At 39.1% G+C, this 21,755-nt stretch overlaps 1 protein-coding gene across 1 annotated transcript in view; it reads left to right on the top strand.

The window, feature by feature from the left end:
* The window catches only part of LOC117434953 (myosin-binding protein C, cardiac-type-like), a 41,821-nt gene that overhangs the window by 777 nt on the left and 19,289 nt on the right, over positions 1 to 21,755 (top strand). The window contains exons 2-18 of the mRNA XM_059002865.1: positions 1,942 to 2,211; positions 3,754 to 3,828; positions 4,046 to 4,132; positions 4,712 to 4,860; positions 5,754 to 5,871; positions 6,385 to 6,430; positions 9,076 to 9,135; positions 13,923 to 14,086; positions 14,321 to 14,453; positions 14,908 to 14,910; positions 15,202 to 15,326; positions 15,747 to 15,852; positions 16,712 to 16,878; positions 18,256 to 18,421; positions 18,824 to 18,930; positions 19,067 to 19,096; positions 19,368 to 19,507. Of these exons, the coding sequence (XP_058858848.1) occupies positions 1,942 to 2,211; positions 3,754 to 3,828; positions 4,046 to 4,132; positions 4,712 to 4,860; positions 5,754 to 5,871; positions 6,385 to 6,430; positions 9,076 to 9,135; positions 13,923 to 14,086; positions 14,321 to 14,453; positions 14,908 to 14,910; positions 15,202 to 15,326; positions 15,747 to 15,852; positions 16,712 to 16,878; positions 18,256 to 18,421; positions 18,824 to 18,930; positions 19,067 to 19,096; positions 19,368 to 19,507 (1,946 nt within the window). The remainder of the gene's footprint in view (positions 1 to 1,941; positions 2,212 to 3,753; positions 3,829 to 4,045; positions 4,133 to 4,711; positions 4,861 to 5,753; positions 5,872 to 6,384; positions 6,431 to 9,075; positions 9,136 to 13,922; positions 14,087 to 14,320; positions 14,454 to 14,907; positions 14,911 to 15,201; positions 15,327 to 15,746; positions 15,853 to 16,711; positions 16,879 to 18,255; positions 18,422 to 18,823; positions 18,931 to 19,066; positions 19,097 to 19,367; positions 19,508 to 21,755) is intronic.

Here is a 21,755-nt window from a genome sequence, read left to right as displayed (position 1 = left end):
TCACAATAGAATTTCACTTGAATTGAAAGTGTATTTTCATACAGTAATTCTACACATATTGTTTCAGCCAGAGGCTGTTTGGCTATTTGGGGATTCTCTTGAAGTCCAGTGCAATACCTCTTCCAGATAAAGTATGCAAAGGGACTATGCTTTCAAACAGTCCAATGGAAATGTCCTGAAAGTTCTATAAATAGATCACTCCACAAGAATTTAATTGTGCCTATGGTAATTCCTTCCACTGGAATTAATTGGGATTCATATACATACCACTTTTCTTGGCAGGGGATATAACAAAAATATTCCAAGATTTTTTTCCACTAGATTTTATGGGTCCAGTTATTTCTATGTACACATCTTTAGTGCATGGAACTGTCATACATACATACATGTAAGCATGTGAACTAGTTCCTAGTGTGTGCACTTCAAATATAGGGGTTTACTGTACATTTTCAAACATTATTTGCTATTTACCAAGCACAGTAAAAGTAATTTCCTTCTGTGAATAAGTTTAGCTTAGTATTAGTTATATCCTCTATATTATGTATGCTTATGCATAATTACAATGTTAGTATGTATAGTTGCAATGTACTTAATCCTTTTGCACAATATATGTAAGTACATACACACACACGCACACGCACACACACATATATATGTAATTGAATCAGAAAATGGTTAGTGTTAGGTTTAAAGTTAGGGATAGGGTTACATTGTGCAAAAAGCTTTACATTGTAACTGTGCATAATAACATTGTAATTATGTGTAAGTACTTGTGTATTTAACATACAGTAATTAGAGACTTCATGTAAAGTATTACTACGATATTAAAATACAAAGCAGAAGCAGTTAAAATGTGTTGCTGCTGCCCATGCTGTAGGTCGGTTTCATTCCAATGGTGGGTTGGTTTCACGCCAGCTGCTATCAGACCATGGAACATCCAGAGCATGAAGTGAAAGTTAGCAGTAGTTGATATATTCGTTATGCTTTAAAAAACAAAACTCTGAACAAGCCAAAACGATGTCCAAAAAAACCCCCCAAAACTCTATACAAGCCAAAACGATGTCCAAAAACCCCCCAAAACTCTGTATAAGCCAAGACGATGTCCAAAAAAAAAAAAAAAACAAGCAAAATACCAAATACCTTGGTTATTACAATGAGTTTAATTAACAGCTGCACCATCAACTCACAGGGTTTTACTGCACATGAAATACCTGCCTCTGGATAGATCTCCTTCATTAATCTGTTGGCATTTTGCGCTTGCAGCTTTCGATTTACATCGCAAACTTCCTTTGTCATGCAGATTACCGAATTACACAGATTTAGATCTCACTAATATTCTGCTCGATTATCAACTAAGCATTCAGATACCAGCGCTAAGTCTTTCCATCATTCTGTGCATGCCACAGCTTCATGCCATGAGCATTGTGAAAATGGTCCGGCATCAGCTTCTGGTAACTTAAGACCAGCTGGCGGCGATGCAGTGCGCTTGCTGATGTGATCAGTCAGATGGAAGAGATTTAATTATTTTCTCGGGTTGTTTTACAAAAAGCGACGGAATCAAGCATGTGTTTATTATGAACTGCAACGGGATACTTATCCCAGAGATTCTTTCATGGGCCCGCGTTAAGTGTCACCCTTTCTTATGCAAGGTGACAATAAATGTCAATCCATGTAAATATACCACAAGCTAAATGAGAAATACTAGCTTGGGAAACTGAGGAAAGTGTTCCACGTTCATACATAGACTGGCAAGTCCAAAGATTGGGCAGTTATTAATGGAGTCTCCTCTTGAATTGTGGTGCGTTCTTTGAGCACTGCTATGTCAAGGCAATGGGAGGAAGTTAGTATATTTCCTGTATGTTATAGTGTAGCTTCAAAGCTGTTATACAGCGTACTGAAAATCTGTTAAAATTAACTGAAAAAAATAAATTCAACTTTTAGCTTCCGCCTTCACCAAGAAGCCCAAGAGTTCAGAAGCTGTGGCCGGCGGGACGGTTGTTTTTGAAGCTGAGACTGAGAAGAAGGACACCAAGGTGAAATGGCAACGGGACTCGGCTGACATCGTGGCGAGTGAGAAATACCTGATCACTGCGGACGGAAATAAACACTCTCTAACCATCAACAGCATCAGCAAGGAGGACGACGTCGTCTACTCAGCAATTGCTGGGAGCTCCAAGGTCAAATTTGAACTCAAAGTGAAAGAACAACAAGGTAGGTCTCAGACCAATCACACAGTCTTTTAAGCTTACTGTACGCCACCTTTATCATTCACCATTATATCATAAAACCAGGGTTATGTCTGTTAAACTGTTCTATAACGTTAAAACACATGTTTGTTTCACCTTAGAATTATAATACAGTTAACTCATTTAAAACCCAGTGAACTTTAAAGAAAACCATTGATAGGCATTGAGCTACTTCCTGTGGTCCAGTGATTTTCAAGCCAAAAGGATTTGGGAGTTGCTGAGTGTAATGTTCAAACATTTGCTTAGCTCTTTAAGGTGTCGAATGCGTTGAGCAGTAAGAGAGGAGGCAAAGGAATGGGAGAGGTACAGAGAAAAGCATAAGATGAGAGAGATAAGATGTAAGAAAGGGGCTCATCAGCTCGGGTGTGTAAGATGCACAAACACATGTAAATACAGTTCAGGTTTCAGCATCAACGGTACGTTTGTATTCTGATTTTGCCCAGCAGATTTAGCTGAAAGATTACATGGTGGTTGGGAAGCTAGGCTTGTGTGCGTGGGAGCTGGGTTGGGAATTTTAGTGGTAAATTGTGACAAATGGAAAAACGACCATCTGTGGATCTCAGTCTGTTAATCACAATGCACCCAAAGAAATCCAGCTCATCAGAGAAATCCACTTACTGTGCAATGAGGTAGGAAGGTTTCCTGCTATTGGAATATCTGAATAACACTTTTGATGCCTTGGCCCCTGTTTCAATGTACTTGTTGCAGCCTGGCTCATATCTCGTGGGATGACCTTCATTTTAACATTGAGGCATTCATTACCATTTGCATCTCTGTTAGGGAATCCGTCATACAAACGGATAATTATAATACAGGAACGTGTTTGGCAAACTTATGCATTATCATAACAGGAAAGCAAGGGGGGTTATTGTCAAGTATAAAGTGCTGTGTCTGCAAATGGGCTTGAGAGATTTTAAATGAAGGACTAAAATTTATCTTGTCGTTAACCCTAATGACCCTGATATGGTCAGATCTCACACACTAAATCCCAATTAGAAAACAATGTGTATTCAGTACAGTATTATTACTTGCCCAGTAGGGAGCAGTCTCCCCTCAGAACTCAGTCAATGCCCCACAGTGGTGTCAGAGGAGACTATAGAAGTGCTTTAAACCTTCATCTATGCAGTGGAAATTTAAGATTCCTTTTGTTTAACCTCAAATGTCAATACAGTGCATGCCAACAGAAGCCACCAAATATCTTCCCTTTCGTTTATATTATTTGAAGGCCAGTTACTTCAGCAGTTTGGATTAGATACACAGATAGGAAACTTAACATGGTACAATTGTGCACACAGGGGCTGAAGGGGCTATTGTAATAAAGTAATGTGAAGCTTGAAGCCTTGTCTGACTAGCAGTACTGTAATGTAAAGAATACCAGCCTGCAGTAACCACTGAACATGTTTTCCTGTTGTTTCCAGTAGCTCAGACTCAGTGTTATAAAGACTGCTCGGGGGGTTTGAGACTGTACCTTGACACCATATCTTTAAATTTGTATTGAAATTTACAGAGAAAACAGAAAATGCTGCTGCCAGCTCCTCTGCCTCTGCTGAAGGACAACCTGAAGCAAGCCACGAGCAAGAAGGTGAGGAGGAGTGAGAATGAGACGACAGCGACATCGTAACATGAAAAGCTTCATCAGGGTGTAAATTCAGGGCTGTAGTAATACATGTAACACACATTCATCTACAAGTAGTGGTTATTCACGTCCAGCCCTTGCCTCTCCGTTCCATTCAATGGGCTGAGATTCATTGTAGTGGCTATGATAGAATATGAAAGGCTGAGTACATTGCTTTCCACAGCTCCTGCTGAGAGCCAGCAACCAGACACGAGACAGGACCTGACTGGGTTATTCCTGGAGAAGCCCCAGAGTGGAGAGGTGACAATGGGTAAGAGAGAATGAGCTGATATTAACTCTTCACCTGGAGGTGTACTGGCACTACACAGCGCTGTCAGATAAGAAATGCAATGCCCGTTGGAGTGTCTATTGAAACGAAAGAGCAAGCTGCTTAAAATAGTATTTTTTATAACGTCCTCTTACCATTTTATGCAACCATCATAAATTTGAAGATTAAAAGCAATAATAAAACTGGTAAAAGCACAAGCCATACAGAACATGTTTTCCTACTTGGTTTAGATCCTTATGGATGTCATTAAATATACTAAAGTCTATATTATATTATTATCAATTAATCAGAGAGAAAGAATGCAGTGGGGGGAGGAGGTTGAATGATATTCCGATGGGCTCCACCCCCCCTTCTAATTTTTTTTTAAATAATTGAATCGGTACATTTGCAGACATTTGGAGATGGTCCATTCAGAAAAACAGAACAGTTCTACTAAGCATGCTCTAATATATATATATATATATATATATATATATATATATATATATATATATATATATATATATATATATATTATAGCGGGGGTATTGTTTCACCATTTCCCACTGCCTTTATTTTCAGGTGCCAACATTACTTTCATTGCAAAAGTTGGATCCGCCAACCTAATAAAGAAACCAGCAGTGAAGTGGTTTAAAGGCAAGTGGATGGACCTGGCCAGCAAAGCAGGCAAGCACCTGCAGCTGAAGGAGCTGTACGACAGGAATACCAAGGTGAGAGCAGCCCGCTTCAGGACCGGACTCCATTCCACACTGTGTCAGGAAACATTCAGACATGAACAGGTGCCGGGCAGTGCTCCAGGAGGCAATGCACTGGGGGGAATTGGACCACATGATCAACTGTGGAACATATAAGGGCTAGAGTTGTTACCTGGTAGCTAATTGGCAGTACAATGGACTGCAGTTCAACCAAGAAATCAAGGTTTACATTAAGTGTCTCTGATTACTGTGTATTTGCATAGTAGTTACTTAGTAAATATATGTGTACTTACATATAATTACAATGTTGTTATTCATGGTTACAATGTATTTACGGTGCACATCTTCTTACACAATATAACCCTAATCCTAACCCTTTTCTGATACAATTGTGTACTTACATACACACATTAAGTACATTGTAACTATGCATAATAACATTGTAATTATGTCAATATACATGTATTTACTAAGTAACTACTGTATAAATACACAGTAATTAGAGACACTTAATGTAAAGTATCACTGAAATCAAGAACCACTGTGTCACATGTTAAAAGGAAAGGGAGTACATTCTAGAAAACTGCTACTGATCAACTTATCTGTGGTTGGAAAATATTGGATGACATTAGAGAGATTGCAATTGCTATACCTGGACCCTAAGTATAGATACTGAGCAAGTATTGACTGTGTTCAACAAAGTGATATATAAATGCTTATTATTATTATTATTATTATTATTATTATTATTATTATTATTATTATTATTGACAAATTGTCACTTTTTTAATGCAAAGAAAGGCATGACAAGTTTGCATGCACACAAAGCTGCTGCTGTCCAATCCTGTTCCACAATACAGACGCCTGCAATGGTTCTTTGTAACCGCGCCGGTTCTGGTCGTTTGCAGGTGTACACCTTTGAGATGCAAATCATTGGAGCCAAGGCCAACTACTCTGGTGCGTACAGATGTGAAGTCTCCTCCAAGGACAAGTTTGACAGCTGCAACTTTGATCTCATTGTGCATGGTACGTCATCCTCCACCACTCAACACCTCTGATTAAATGACTTTTAAAATGTCACATTTACACCGGTTCTCATACTGGAAAATCAGCACAAAAAAAAGAGCTTGGCTTGTGAATATTTAATAGATTATGAAAGAGTTCCCAAAGACACAGAGGTCAGGAATGTCAGCATTGGATCAGTTTTAAACTAACTTGAGTCAGCTAACTCACTTGTGCTAAAGAGCAATTTGCTGACAGGTCACAAGCCTTCTATTGCATCTGAGTGCACGTGCAGTAACTACACAGCAGTCACATCGGACTTACACATTACACTAAGCTTGAGGAGAAGAACTGTGTTAAATTCATGTTGCTAATGTATATGTTCTTATAATTAGGTTCAATGCATGCTAAATACATGTAGTAAACATTACAAAATACCAAATAAAGTGCATAGAGGGAGATACTTGTATTTCAAACAAACTTTTTGTTACCTTAATTGTGATTTTGAGACGCATGTTTTGTAATTCATTTTTGCAGAGGCACGTGTAGAAGAAATTGATATCCGTGCAGCTTTCAGACGCACGTAAGTACTGGAGCTGTTCAAATAAGAACTTGGTTTAAATGTCTAAATATATACTTGTAACAAGAATACATGATGTCATTGTTATTGGAATGTTTGTAAAGCTGATATAAGCTGTTCCTCTAGTTACTGTACACTGTAGACTACCATTGGTTTCAGTTTGAATCTGCTTTGACTTTCTTTAAAATCTTCGATGCAATTACAATTCTTTCCCACCTGGTGGTACTGTGTCCTAAGATAAAAATCCCAACTATAGAATCTATTCGGTAAAACCCCATTAAAATGGAGGCATTAATATGAGCCCCCTCACCATTATAAAACATTATTTTTCATTCACATCAGTATTAAAACAAGTATTAGACTCATGTGTTTTCCGCAAAAAAGTCTAGTTTCGCAATTGTCCCTAGTGCAATGCTGTTCTTTATCAGGATTAAGACTGAATTAAATTTAAAAAATAGAGTGCCGCTGAGCCATTATGGTGCTATATTGGCATGTCATTCAATGGTACTATAGAACGTCTCTGAATGCAACCCAGCCGTAGTTTTACTTTAATCCAGGCATTACAGATTTGTACGGGTCTGCATACTGTAGCTACTGGTAATTGTGCTCAGTGCATTCTGGGTCACCTTTGTATACATTTGTCTGTTGATGTCTGCTGCTTTTGTGTAACAATGAAGTTAGATTAAACCTTGTCCTGCAATGTAATGATCACTTTATGGAAATGACCGTTCATTAGGAGCCTCATACCCGGAGGTAAACGGAAGAGTACAGCAGGTGGAAGGTAGTAAATCAAACATTTGTTGCAGACTTTTGTCTCCAGGCTTTCTGGCAGGGTGGTCGTGGGATGAGAGATAAAAAAAATACTGTGCAAATAAAATCCATTAAACACCAATACAAAAAAGTGGACATTGTCAATTATACAGTAATACAACAACACTGGTCATCTTAAATAAATAATTGGAGATCCATAACAAACTTTTTTTTTTTTTCTCTCTTGCTCTGCACCACAACCTAATCCCTTTAAGAAACAGTGAGAACAGCTGCACAAATAAGAATTTCCCAGAATCCCTTGTGCTAATGGTTGACTACAAAGCTACGTATGCTACTGTGCATCGTACTTTTAGTGCAAAAGAATTCTGGGCTGGATAAGCATGATCACTCATACACTGTGTGTTTTGTTCTGTTTTAGGAATTCACTGAAAACAGGCTTTGTTTTTAATCCCAGTACTGTAATGCTAGCACCAGATTACTGGAATCAAAAGGGAATGTGCCAGTGTGGCATTAGTCAAGATTAAAACAAAAGCCCCCTGTCTCCATTGTCTAGTTCATTTCATGTCTAAATATCTCCCCTCATTCATTACCCACGCCTTGAGCACTGAAAAAATAACTGTATGGGGCGTTCTGGTTATTTTGTTCTGTTTAGAAATTGAGCTGACCAATATATCTATATATTGACCGGTTTCAACACAAACCTTTTTAGTGTCACTTTGTACTTGATCTCTTCATTTCATCAAACTAACACCAAGCCTTTGTCTTCATTCACAACATATCTTCCGCTATAATGTATGACAGCCCAATCCCTTTCATACATGTCTTGTACCCTCGTAGTTACTGATAGCTGTGTGGTGGTGTTGATAAAACCTAATACTGACTCCTCAACCAACGTGTGGAAAGAAAACCATAGGAGGCACCGATACAGTATGTGGGTACATCCTTACAGTATAACCCATACTGTTGGAGTAACTGGGTTAAAGATTAAAGAAGTTATTATCAACAACAGTGGTCAACATTGAAATAGCTTACCGTGTATGGATTATAAATTACACAATTATCTAAGCATCATTTAACACTTTTTGTTTGCCTGTTACATACTTTAAGTCTTGCACTGTAAGCTGTTTGCTTTAAGTTCATAAAATCAGAGACCAACTACAGCGTCACCTACAATTCCTATTCAGATGCAGCTTTGGTTATAGATGTGCAATTTAACTCATGAATTCTGTAGGTTTTTTTTTTTTTTATCAACAGTGTGCTTTTCAACTTTACTACTGTTGTGTATGCTTTACCGAATCAGCAAAATTAAACAAGATGAGACTTTTGATAACTTGAAAGCTAGTAATTTTATATGATGAATTTTCTAATCGACAGTATCAAATCTTCAAATCTGTTATCAAAATTAATTAATGGTATATATATATATATATATATAGATATAGATATAGATATAGATATAGATAGATAGACAGATAGACAGATAGAAAGAGAAAGTGAGAGATCACAGTGAGTTATCAGTGTATCAGTGACTTTTCTTTCTTCATTATATTTTGGCATCCTGGAAAATCTTGATGCACCATCATTTCAGATTCACCCCATTATAATTAAAATTACCTTCAAAAAATATTTTCTGGAAATAAAAAAAGAAAGATATGTAGGAAAACTCCACAAACATTTTAGTTTTTATATTGGTTGGTAACAGGAACCAAGGACAGGTTATCTAAAAAAAAAATGTAATTGCTGCTTATCAAGATTTTGCAGGACACCCCTCTGTGAGTAGCCACTTGGTGCAGTCGGAGCTTTAGAGCAGGTGAGGGTTCCCAGCAGAGGTTCCAGACCATGCTGATTGGATGACCTGTTTTCATTCTCCTGTACAGTAGCTGTGATGGAGGCGAGGAGGCGGGAGAGCTGGATTTCAGTGCTTTGCTGAGAAAGAGGTACAGTAAACATATTCAACTAACCAAACACTGATCAGGTCATTATTTAATATGGCTGTGCCTTACATACTGTTCAGTATATCTTTCCATCCATGCAGCTGTTTATCAGTAACAGTCTTTAGTTACTTGCTGTGGAATAGTGCTGTCATCAGGTATATAATGCAATTGATTAAACGGCAATCATTTTTCACCTTGAAAATATCAACATTTCATATAATATGGAACTGCATAGTGCATTGAAGTGTATTACTGTACGTGATATATTATACATAGTAGAAAATTGTATTCGCTTCTAATGCATTTTCCCTTTTGTCTTTATGCCTGTTTTCCTGTTGTCCTGTTCCTTCACTGATATACGGGTTCCCCCTACCTCCTTCTCAGAGAGTAAGGATCTCAGTGTGTGCAGCTCACACTAATGCATGGGACCCGTTGTGCATGGATTGCAGCCATTAACACACTGCTGCTAAATATTGCACTGCAGACATGCATGGCTGCAGGTTGGTACCGCCACCACACACTGCTTGAAAATGAGAAATGGGGAAAGGTTTGGGCAGTAGTTGTCTGAATGGAAGTACTGTACGCTTAAGGAGCCACTTGGTACTGCTATGAAATATCAGAGTTATATTAACTAATGCCTTCTTCATTTGTTATAATCACTTTGCATGATTTTCTGTTTTGAATTTTAAAGCCCCCCCTGTGGCCTCAATAGAGCTCTTGCAATCATGTCTAACCTCTGGTACACCAGTGCAACTATTAGACTCTGCTACACTCTGTCCCTAGGGTATGTAAGAAATACCACATTTGTTCAATGTGGTATTTGCTGATAACTGAGTTATCATACTCTTTAACATTCAAACTTTGTTGTTATCTTTTAATTGGAAAGTCAATACAAACATTAATCCTGGATCAAGGGTCCATTAAAGCTACATATTACCTCCGAACTGTAGTCTACGGCTTGTTTAATGATAACAAATCACACTTGTACGATGGAAAGAAATTACCCGTTGACTCAAGAGAATGAGAACACTTCCAACTGCTTCATTTCAATTACACTAAAAAACAGAGCCAGAAGGAAATGCGGTGTAGCTGAAAATGAGTCTGCCTCTTGAAATAATGGAATACGTTTTATAGTGGTCATGAGAGAATTCTCAGACATTTTAATGTGAGTTAAAACGAACCTTTTTTAAGCTCAAACCACAAGGCAGCACCCACAGCAGACTGTGGCGTTTTATTCCTGTGTTTGTCTTGGTAAGTAAACACTCTTATGATAAAGCTAATGAGCTGTTGTAAATGGAGCTCTATTATTCAAATGAGGGTGTGCAGCACAACTTTATTCATCAACACTGTGCTCCATGCCTTTCAAAAACCCTTCTCTCACACAACTGGCAGGGCTGCACAAGGTCAGGAGCACTGCTCTTTGCTCCACCTCTACCCCAAAACTACCTCCGGATCTCGAAGACCTGTAAAATCCACTTTGCATGTATTTCAATATCACCTTTATTTACCAAGCATTTTTAATATCACTTGTATGTGTACTCTGATTTTTTACATATATAAATATATTTGATTTTCCTCTTTTTCAATGCATTCTGTCCCCCACATATGATAACCCTGAAACCATAAATCTGTATTTGATAATATTTCCTGCTGACTTATTTCATTTGCAAACAGACATTCAAACTCTGATGCTCAGGCTAATACTCAGCTGACGTAATGGTACAGCCTTGTTATTCTGACAAGTCTTTACCACACATACTGGCCGCTCAGATATCTCCAATGCACTCTTTCCCCCTGCATTATCACATGAATGTCAAGGTCAAGTACCATTGTAAAAGTGTGAGCTTGTAACAGATTGGCAGATTGCTGGGGAGTCAGGTAGTCAGGAATCATCAGAACAGCCAAATTAAGTTTCAGGGATGAGCATTTTTATAGAAAATAAACAAATAAAATCAGCGAGACAAAAACAAAAGTCGCCTTTGTGCATCTCTTCTTAACAAAACCCGGCCCCCTGTATGAGTTCTATCTTTGAACTCACTTTCAGACTGATCCAGGTGCTTTCATACATGTGGCCAGGCTAATCAGCAATTTAGCCTGACCACATGCACCTGAGTTTCTTGAGTTGTGGTTGTTCACCCTGTCTCTGCCAAATCAACGAAACAGCCTGCAATCATTCACCCCACCAAAGCGCTTTTTGTGTGTGGATCATTTGCCTACTGTTTTGTCTTCCTTATTACCATTTTTTTAAGATCCTTACTTTTACTTCTCTTTATTGATAGCAAACATCAGTCATAATGATTTACTTGAGTGTATTTATTGGGGAGGGGGAGGGGAGCAACAATTGTATTTACAAGACTGACTGTAACAGGTTTCTCTTGTAAACAATATGTAGAATCCCAGCAAGCTTTTCCAATGTGTTCATCAATAAAACATTGGAATAAGATATTAAATTAAAATCGATATATCTACAGATACTTTCTTGGCTGATGCATGTACAGTTTACAGACAAACGCAGCGTATTTTTACAGGTTTCTGATTCTCGAACGCATTTTCGTAATGGTGCTTGGCCTCAGGCATTTCTGTTTGACACGCCCTTCCCAACACATTCAAAAGAGATATCAGTACTTGTTCACTTTTGTTTTCCACTCAAAATCCTGGTCGAGGGATGCAAAAAAAGACTCCTGTTGCATACTGCTGCAGTGTGGTCCCTTCCTGGTTTTATGTGTTTAATAAGACACATCTGAGCTTGCTACCTTTACTCTGTGGCTAATTAAGCTCGTAGTAAAACCTGGAATGGGTGAATGCTATGCAATTGCAAGTCTTAATTCCATCCCCGTGGTCTACTCTCTATGATGTTTGAGAATCAACACAATATATGCGGACCCACAGGAAGAATATCGAAGAACTCAAAACACCTACACTATGAATGACAGTAACTGCCCAACCAGGGACAGCACCACAAACCCATGCCTTTCCACTGTAACTGTTATTTGGGTGTACAGAAGGTACAGGCATTCAAAGTCTTCATGTGAGTTAGCAAAGCCCAAATTGTCAAATTGTGACCCGTGTTGCTCTCCTGGTTACACAGTTGAAAGCCAGAATCACAGAAAAGGAATCTGCATTTCATTTTTTCACAAAAGCATTGGGCATGAGTTATGCTTTTTAATTAATTTCAACTGTTGTAGACCATGGTTAAAGAAGCCATCGACTGTCTGGAACTGCTTCAGGAATACATAACATTATTTTATTCACAAAGAAAGACTTTGGATATCACGAGATTATTGCGGATATTTTTGGAATGCATGAAATATGGATGGCACTTTAGTTTAAGGATCTGCTATAAAGATCAAGAAGTACTATACATATACACATGTTATAACAGATGTTATAACAATGTTATAGTGCTGTTAATAATATCGATAATATATCAACAGGGTATAGCAACACAGTGTTATAAGACATGCATTATAAAAACATATTTACACTGTAATAAATAGTTATCTCTTGTTAATAATCTGTATCACTTTTAATACAGAAGGGTGTGTGGTCCAGTGGTTAAAGAAAAGGGCTTGTAACCAGGAGGTCCCAGGTTCAAATCCCAGCTCACTCACTGATTCACTGTGTGACCCTGAGCAAATCACTTAACCTCCTTGTGCTCTGTCTTTCGGGTGAGACGTTGTTGTAAGTGACTCTGCAGCTGATGCATAGTTCACACACCCTAGTCTCCGTAAGTCGCCTTGGATAAAGGTGTCTGCTAAATAAACAAATCATAATAACATGTGTATCAATGGATCATTAAACTAGTGGGGCCAAAATGTAACTGAAAAAGTACTGTCATGCTCTGCAGCAGTTTGTAAATTGTATTCATTGTATTTTTGTACTTACTGAATAGTCCTCCTAGCAGTGCACTTCCAAATGATTCATTTTATATTATCATTCTTCAATATACAGTGATATTTGAAAAGTATGCATTGTGAAATGAAAGGGATTTTTTGCTCAATGATAATTGAAGTTTTGACTGACCACAGTAAATTGCAAAGTGGTGCAAAGCATCTGACAGTAGAAGTGCAGTACTGTTTATCATGCAATGCGATGTGTGCCCTGTGCTAACAAGTTTCGCTTTGCTTTGCCATGAGGGTGCCTTTCCGTTTCTGCTGATGTTGTGCATCTTTCTGAGTGCAGCAGTTTTATAAAAGCATCAAATCGGTAAGAAAATGGTCAAAATCGTTCTGTTTCAAAAGCGATTTTAGTTGCATGATTGTTCGGCCTGTTTGTTTTTGTTCATTTGCTAAACTCGATCGAGCATGTTGAATTCATCTGACTGGAACGTGCATTTCTGTGTTTCTCTTAAATCAGAATACAAAGTAGACAAGAAAGTTTTGATATTTTTTTAGGGAAATATGTTTCCTTATTTCCAAAAGTCCAAACGTTGATATTTAAAATCATGTTAAATATATGCAAATACCTGATCATGTGACTTATACGTTTGTACCAAGATACAAGTGTTATTGAGTAATGTTTATAAGAAACATCGCAACATCTGTTTGCACAAGAGAAAATGGGCCAGGTTTACTAAGTCTGTTCTATCACATGGTTCTCAAGGAAAGAACAGACACTCACGTTCAAGTTGATCAGCTGCAAAATGACTGTGGCAACTTGCTGTGTTTTTGTAGTTTTCTGGGCAAGTTAAAAATCCTTGAATCGTTCCATTTGTTTAAAGAGCTTAGTTAGCCCGGTCCCTTATCTTGCTCTGTGGAGCGTTCTTGACACGCTGCATGTTGTTGCTCCAGGGCCACCCAGGTGAGCAATGAGCCGGAGGTGGACGTGTGGGATATCCTAAAGAAAGCCCCGGCGTCCGAGTACGAGAAGATCGCCTTCCAGTACGGCATCACCGACCTGCGCGGCATGCTGAAGAGACTGAAGAGGATGAAGAAAGAGGAAAAGAAGAGTGAAGGTTGGTGGTCCACGGAATAATCTGTCAGGCTGGTCAAGTGCAACCCGTCACAAGAAACTCAGGAACTGCCTTTAAGGACGAAAAGATGCCCTTGTTAAGAAAATCTAAAACAGATCACTCTACGGTGTGCCTTGATAAATCTGGGTGGGATAAAGCACTGTGTACTATCCTTTTATTATTTGCTGAACATTTTTTGACTGCATATATATTTACTTATGTTTCTTCTTATGCTAGCATTCCTTAAGAAGCCTGACCCAGCCTACCAGGTGGACAAAGGCCACAAAATGAAGATTGTGGTTGAGGTGGCCGATCCTGATGCAGAGGTGAAGTGGCTGAAGAATGGGCAGGAAATCAAAATAAGTGGCAGGTACGAGCGAAGCAAGGACATGCATGCTGTACTGAGTACAGATGTATTGCTGCTGTTCATTGAAATAAACGTGTGCATCAGAGTTTTAAAAGGCAGTAAAGGTTTCACACTCGCAATAAATCCCTGGTCATCAGGCATGACCTTGGTAGCTGACCTGTTCTGTACTCTTACCTGGCCAACACAGTCTACCATATGCATGAGCACCCTCGAATCAGGTTTCTATCACTTCATTATTTTCACAGTGAAGTCTCGGTGACTATATTCTACGCATTTATGATGTCATAAAAATGTCTTGTCATAACAAATGTCTTTGACATATTATTGCACACAGTTTACAGTGTGTAATTTTTGTCATTTAAAAAAAAAAAATTTTTTTGCTCATGTCTTAATTGCTTCTTCTTTTCTTTCATCTCACGTTCTGACTACCACGTGGGACTGTTGATGTCACCTGTAGCAAGTAAGTTCATCTATATTGTGCACATCTATACTGCTTTAACACTCCTGCTTTTACTGTGCATGGGTGAAGGTGAATTTAAAAAGGGGATGTTTAGTGGCCATGAAGTGTCGAGAACTGCGTCACAGCTGACGTTAATGCTTCATGGCAATGATTAGCAAGCTAGAGGGCGCTGGCTGACTAGAATTTCTGAGATTTCTGGCGTAACGCTGTGTTTCTCCAGCAGGTGCCGCAGACTGGCGCTCATGTTTTGCATTCATCTCAAACTGTCTCTCCTGCCCTTTGTTAAACCAGGTACATCTTTGAGAATGTCGGAAACAAAAGGATTCTGACCATCAACAACTGCTCTCTGGCCGATGACGCTGCTTACCAGTGTGTCATCGGAGAGGAGAAGTGCTTCACTGAGCTCTTCGTCAAAGGTAGGCTTCAGAGAAGGGAGATCCCAAGGAAAATCATTATCCAATGGAAGTACTGTCCATTTGGTGAACTATTACTGTATGATAATATGTGATCGTTTACAACGGATGTGTTATATATACTGTAGACTCTCACTAATCCAAGCCACATGGGGACTGAATGCTGTTCATATTAACAATTTCTTACCAAACATTACCAAAACTAAGATAACCATATGCAATTATTAAATGGTAAGGCTACATAACATGCCAAAAAACATCACTTACCTGTAATATAATATTATCATTTTTTTTGGCTCTTTTTAAAAGCTGCTGTAAAGATTAATGAGATCATTGTCTTTTTTTGTACCTTTCAATCAAACACAATAAACAGCACTGCATATTTGATGGTGGTCTGTGTTTGCTGCCTCTGTGTGTCTCTAGAACCCCCGGTACTCATCGTGCAATCCCTTGAGGATCAGATGGCGATGAAGGGAGAGAGAGTGGAGTTTGTGTGTGAGGTCTCCGAAGAGGGAGCCCTGGTCAAATGGTGAGTGATTGAAAGATTAAAGGGCTAGTTCATATTATATATAGACTCCTTAAAGCTGGATTTCTGTTGCACGTTTATATTGCTGATATAAGAACATAAGAAATTCTAGAACAAGAAAAGGTCATTTGGCCCACCTATGCTATATGACTTGCCCCCATTGACAGACAGGGTCATTAAGAGATTTTGCGGAGGCGCTAATCCCACCTCCTCCTGCAGGTGTCACTGTCAGGCAGAGGGTGGAAGTGATGCCATGTAGAAGGGCAACATGGGGGGTGGGGGGGGGGGTTGGGGGGTGGGGAGAGGGGAAGCTATACATGAGTTGGAGACGACCACAAAAAACATATGAGTAAAATCTTATGGACAAAAGAATATTGTAACCTTGACACATGACAATGTTGTGGTACCACAGAATACCGTGTGGTTACATTTATATAAATCATAAATGTTTGTTCGTAACAATAGTCAATATCAATATCAGTATCAAAGAAACAAATGAAAGCTTTTTGGTAACACAGTATAGTTTTTGTAATTAAAATGTAATTACATATGAACAAGAATGTGCATAGTTTACTATTCAGCTTAAAGGAGGTACACAATTTATACTCAACCCTGACATTAAATAATCATGAAAAAGCAACAACGCTCTGTAATACCTTCTCAATATATTTACAGAGTCTGTTTAGAAGAGTTGTGAGGGTTGTATTGGAATCCTAGCAACACCACTGTGTCTGCCTGTCTGCCGGTCTGCCTGTCTGTCTGCCTGTGTGTTGCTCTGCACATTGAGTTCCCTCTTTGCCCCTCCACTCATGTCATTGGTGCTCTGGTTTGATAAGTCAGCACTTATCGCTTGACCTTGTAGGGAAAAGGATGGTGTGGAGTTGACCCGTGAGGAGACTTTCAAGTATCGCTTCAAGAAAGACGGCAGGAAGCACTACCTGATCATCAACGAAGCTACCAAGGAAGACTGTGGCCACTACATGGTCAAGACCAATGGCGGGGAGTCCGTAGCTGAGCTCATGGTCCAAGGTGCGTTTCGAAGTACTAATGATATAAGTGCTTACAGCACAGTAACAACAGCAGCAGAGGATTCTGTCTCTGAACCTGCTGGATTCGATAAGCTGAATTGTCGGAAGAGTCTTTGCGCTAGAGAAGGCAGTTTTGTGCAATTAAAACTTTCAGTCCTGAATTATTTTAGTCAAGCTCAAGAATGGAACTTCTTTATTGAGTATACATGAAAACAGGACAAAAAATGTTTTAACATATATTTACACACAACCTCAGACTGGGACCTAGGAGTCCCGTGAGGTTCCAACGTGATATCCAACGGCATATGTTAACATGTTAAGATAAGGTGGGAGCTTGGGGTCCTGCCAGGACTGAAAGGGTTGGCTCTAATTCTGTATATGCTACTTCTCTACTGTTTTCCTTCCTGAAATCTGATCGACGGCTCCATCTGGGTGTCAAGGTTATTACTCAAATAAAATGTAAATGCTGCTATACATAGGAAACATCCACGCCTTATTTTCTTTGGGTCATACCCAACAAGGTCTTGGCAGAGCTCAATGGACCTTGTACTAAAGTGCTCCACCTGTTTCCTTTTTTTCTTGGAGTTTCAGTTCCTGGGTTAACAAATTTCTCTTCATAACATAACAGAGAAGCAAATGTGGGCCAGCTCACTGCTTATAAGCCAGAATTGCAAGGAACACTCTCTGCACTGTGGAAACAATATTACAACAGAGATAAAACTACAACTAAACCAAAATAAACGAATGCCCTGTCTCCACTGCCTGGCATCTCATTTGGCTACATCGAGTATCTCATACTCGATGTAGCCAAACTGGCTACAAAGAAAATGCGTTGTCGCGTAGCCAGGAGGTGTGTTCAGAAACCGACAGGGAAATACACTGCCGTTGTGGCTGATTTTCCTTCATATATAGGTAAAGCACGCATGTGACATTCTCTTTATTGTTTTTCTTTAAGCTTTATTGTAGTCACCGAAAGCAAAGGAACTTTGTTGTTGTTGAAGTGAACAATGTTCATCATGCTTAGACGCACAAGACAATAGTCTGAAATTGCATTTCTTTTTTTTTTTTATTCATGATAAACACAACGACAAAACCTGGCTATTTGTTTGGCTGTGTTCTCCTTGTTAACCAGATTTTTTTTTATTTGTAATGAGCCGGTTTCTTTAAAACAAAACACAATAAGATCCCACAATCCCTGAGTGACCTTTGATTTTTAAATCAGGGTTTACGATTAGTATGAAGTTATGGATTTCATTGCAGATAACATGGTAGTCCACCAAAGCTACATGGAGCAACATCCTAGGATCCACTACAGTGTTGGGATCTGCATTCTCTCACGGCACTTCTGACACACATTTTGTTCTCCTCTGCCTGACAGAAAAAGACTTGGAAGTGTACCAGAGCATTGCTGACCTGACAGTGAAGGCCAGAGACCAGGCTGTGTTTAAATGCGAGGTCTCCGACGAGAATGTGAAAGGAATCTGGTACAAGAATGGCATGGAGGTGAAAGCCAGCGACAGAGTCCACATCACACACATCGGCAGGTGAGAATTCACAGTGTAACTCCCGAGGTACAGTATCATGCACTGCCATCCCTTACTGTGCCATCCCTCACGCTGTAATCTCTCTAAAGGTTTACCATAGCAAAAGCATAGCAAAGCATAGCATAGCATAGAGGCATGTTAACCCTTTCAGTCCTTACCTGACGGGACTCCTAGGTCCCAGTCCGAGGGAGTGTAGAAGTATCTGTATACACAGAAAAGGAGTTTATTCTTCAGCTCGACAAAAATAATTCAGGAATGAACATAGCAAACCAGGGTAAACTATTGTAAATGCATAGTATAACCATGGGGAAAGCATGGGAAAACTGCAAAAATACCAATATGACAGAGATGCTTCAAATACTTTTTTTTTTCTGCAATGATAAAATATTAATTTCTCTTTAGGAATCATAAATTGACAATTGATGACGTGAAGCCAGAAGATGAAGGCGATTACACTTTTGTCCCCGAAGGATACGCCTTTAATCTCTCTGCCAAACTGAACTTCCTAGGTATTCATCATACAGTCCTTCCAGCAACACAGATCCCACAGTTAAAGAAAATTGTGCAATTTCCATTGTGTTGCTCTCAAGAATATATAAAACAATCCAAATATATTTGTTAACTGTTTTTTTCCCCCTCCTACAGAGGTCAAGATTGACTATGTGCCTAGACAAGGTATGTTTTTGTACTCTCTTTTGAATAGTTATTATGCTAGCATTTTCCACTTGTCTTTCATATCAGTCCGAATTCCAGAAAACATCCACATTCTGTACGTTTTTTTTAGATTGGTTCTTTGGCTTTATGCACACCACCTCTGTAACACCTTATTAGTTAATGCATCATGGTGTGTTTCTGGCAGTGAATTTGTGTTATATATTTAAAATTGCTCATGATGCATTGTACTAAATGCAGTAACATGTGTGTGTGTGATGATTGATTTTGACAGATCCACCCAAAATTCACCTGGACTGCGTTGGCCACACCCCTGAGACCACTATTATTGTGGTGGCTGGAAACAAACTGAGACTGGATGTGCCCATTACTGGAGACCCTGCTCCCACTGTGGTGTGGACCAAAGCTGATAAGGTATTCATCCATCATTCCTAACACATTCCCCACGATTTATCAAACTATATACACTACTAACATAGAGATACTTTGAAATAAAGCTAATTTATAAGTATCCTTCATTTACCTTCATTACAGTATAGTAACGTGAATGCTATTTATTGAGAAATTTGGTTACGCGTACAAGTTACGTACAGTATACTTACCCAAGAAAAGGATTTTAAATAAACATTATTATACTATTAGGTGTCGGTTAGAAAGAAAGAAAGAAAGAAAGAAAGAAAGAAAGAAAGAAAGAAAGAAAGAAAGAAAGAAAGAAAGAAAGAAATGTAACTTGTCTTTTATGACTCTGTATTGTTACTCAAAAAATGTGAATCAGGAGACAGTGAGGAAGGATGTCTGGCGTTTTCAACTGGATGTAAAGCTGAGGAAACACAAAGCCACTTTTTCAGGAGCAGTGGCTTAAAACCTGGTTCCAGGAGACCACCAGAAAACCTAGTTTGAGGCAACTTTGTTGTATCAAACCCCAAGGTGACCTAACCTAGTCTCCTGAAACCAAGTTCCAAGCCACAGTGTTTACTCAGCTTAAGACTGCACAGGTTAAGAAAGTCTGGTTTCAACAACTTGGGAAGGACCCCCAGGTAAGTTCCTGTTGACATCATCTTGGTTGCCATCCCACTTGGGTGTTATAGTCTTATCAGAGTGAATAAACTGGGCAGGATTGGACCTGTTCAGTAATTGAATGGAACCCTCCCCCCCCCCCCCCCCCCGAATGTTCAAGCTTAACATGCCAAATAATTCTAAGGAGGTTATGTGCTAAGTGTTTCAGTCCTTTGGTGGTGTCATTACTGTACTGCTTCTACTTTGAGAGTTGTATGATTTTCATTAGTGAAAGCTTAACACAACATAGCTATGGGTGGCAGAGGGTGAGGTTTACACATGAGAAGGACATTGGATTTGTAAAGCATTGCTTCCCGAGGTATTTGACAAACTGAGAACCAGAAGCAGCACTAGAAAAAGGATACAGTTCTCAAAGGTCTGCAGTGTTGCACTGTGGGGTTTTTCTTCTCATCCCTCTGTTTGTTTTCCTGTAACTTCTGTTTCTGTTTACCTGTTTTCACTCTTTCTTATTTCTTATATTTCTAGCAAGAAAGTCAACGAACCCCATAATATCCCCCAAGCTGGTTTTACACTGCTTACCATTCAGCCCCCAAATATATATATATATATATATATACAGACATACATCCTTGCTATCTATGATGCTATACATCTGTTCACAGATATATGTGCATTCTACTGTATTTTTATTAGACATGTGCACAAAGACGGAACCTTGAAAGTAAAAACCATACCGAAGAAGCATGGGAGCAATCCAAATTGCTGAAGAAATGTATCTGGATGATATTAAGAAACACATTTAACTTATCCTCTAGACCACTGATCAGGCTATGACAGTCAGGGGAATAACCCTTCACAACCTAAAGCTCGTAGAAACACTACCAAATGGAGACGATGAATTATTTGAATTCATGGACACACACAAAGCTTGTTCTCCCCCTACCTTGTTATCCTCCTACCCTGGCCTTTGCTCTGTCTGTGAATCTTCTTCTCTACCTTGCTTTGGTGTCGCTGCTCTTCCCTACTGCTTCACAGCTATGCTTTGCTCATGTAGGGTAAAACTAGACCACCGAAGAGCGAGGAATCCTCAGACATGGAGTTCAGTGCTGATTTGATGAAAGACGGCAAAGTAAGTTCATAAATACAGACTCTGCATGCTTATCAGGACTCCAGAACTACAGTAAGAGCCTCAGTGTCCCAGTTCAGCAGCAGCAAGGTCCTGTGTGTCTCTGTGGTGTATGAGGTACAGCGATGCTTCTCGGCTGCCTTTTCTGTCTTTCTGCTCTTTTTTTGTTCTTAGTTTTTTCTTTAAATCGTGAGTAGCTTTAAATGTCATTTTACTGTTCTTTTTACATTTATTTATTTATTTATTTATTATTAAGTTACAATGTTTGTAATCTGGCATTCTGGATTGAAGAAAATCAGTCAGATCACAGTCCACCGTTCAAAGCAAGTTATAGACTACTTTTAACTGGGTTGTCATTTATGATAGGAGTAGGAAAAATCTAAAAGCTTTCAAATGTTATTTGGATAAAGGGGAACACATTTTGACACAAGGCCTTCTACAGAACTATCTCCATTATGTTTGTTCAGCCTGTACATATGTAACCGGGGCGGAGGCTGGGCGTGAAACTGCCACCTCACT

The sequence above is a fragment of the Acipenser ruthenus genome, chromosome 28 (genome assembly GCF_902713425.1).
Source record: "Acipenser ruthenus chromosome 28, fAciRut3.2 maternal haplotype, whole genome shotgun sequence".
Taxonomy (NCBI): domain Eukaryota; kingdom Metazoa; phylum Chordata; class Actinopteri; order Acipenseriformes; family Acipenseridae; genus Acipenser; species Acipenser ruthenus.
This window is presented reverse-complemented; position numbering and strand designations above follow the sequence as displayed.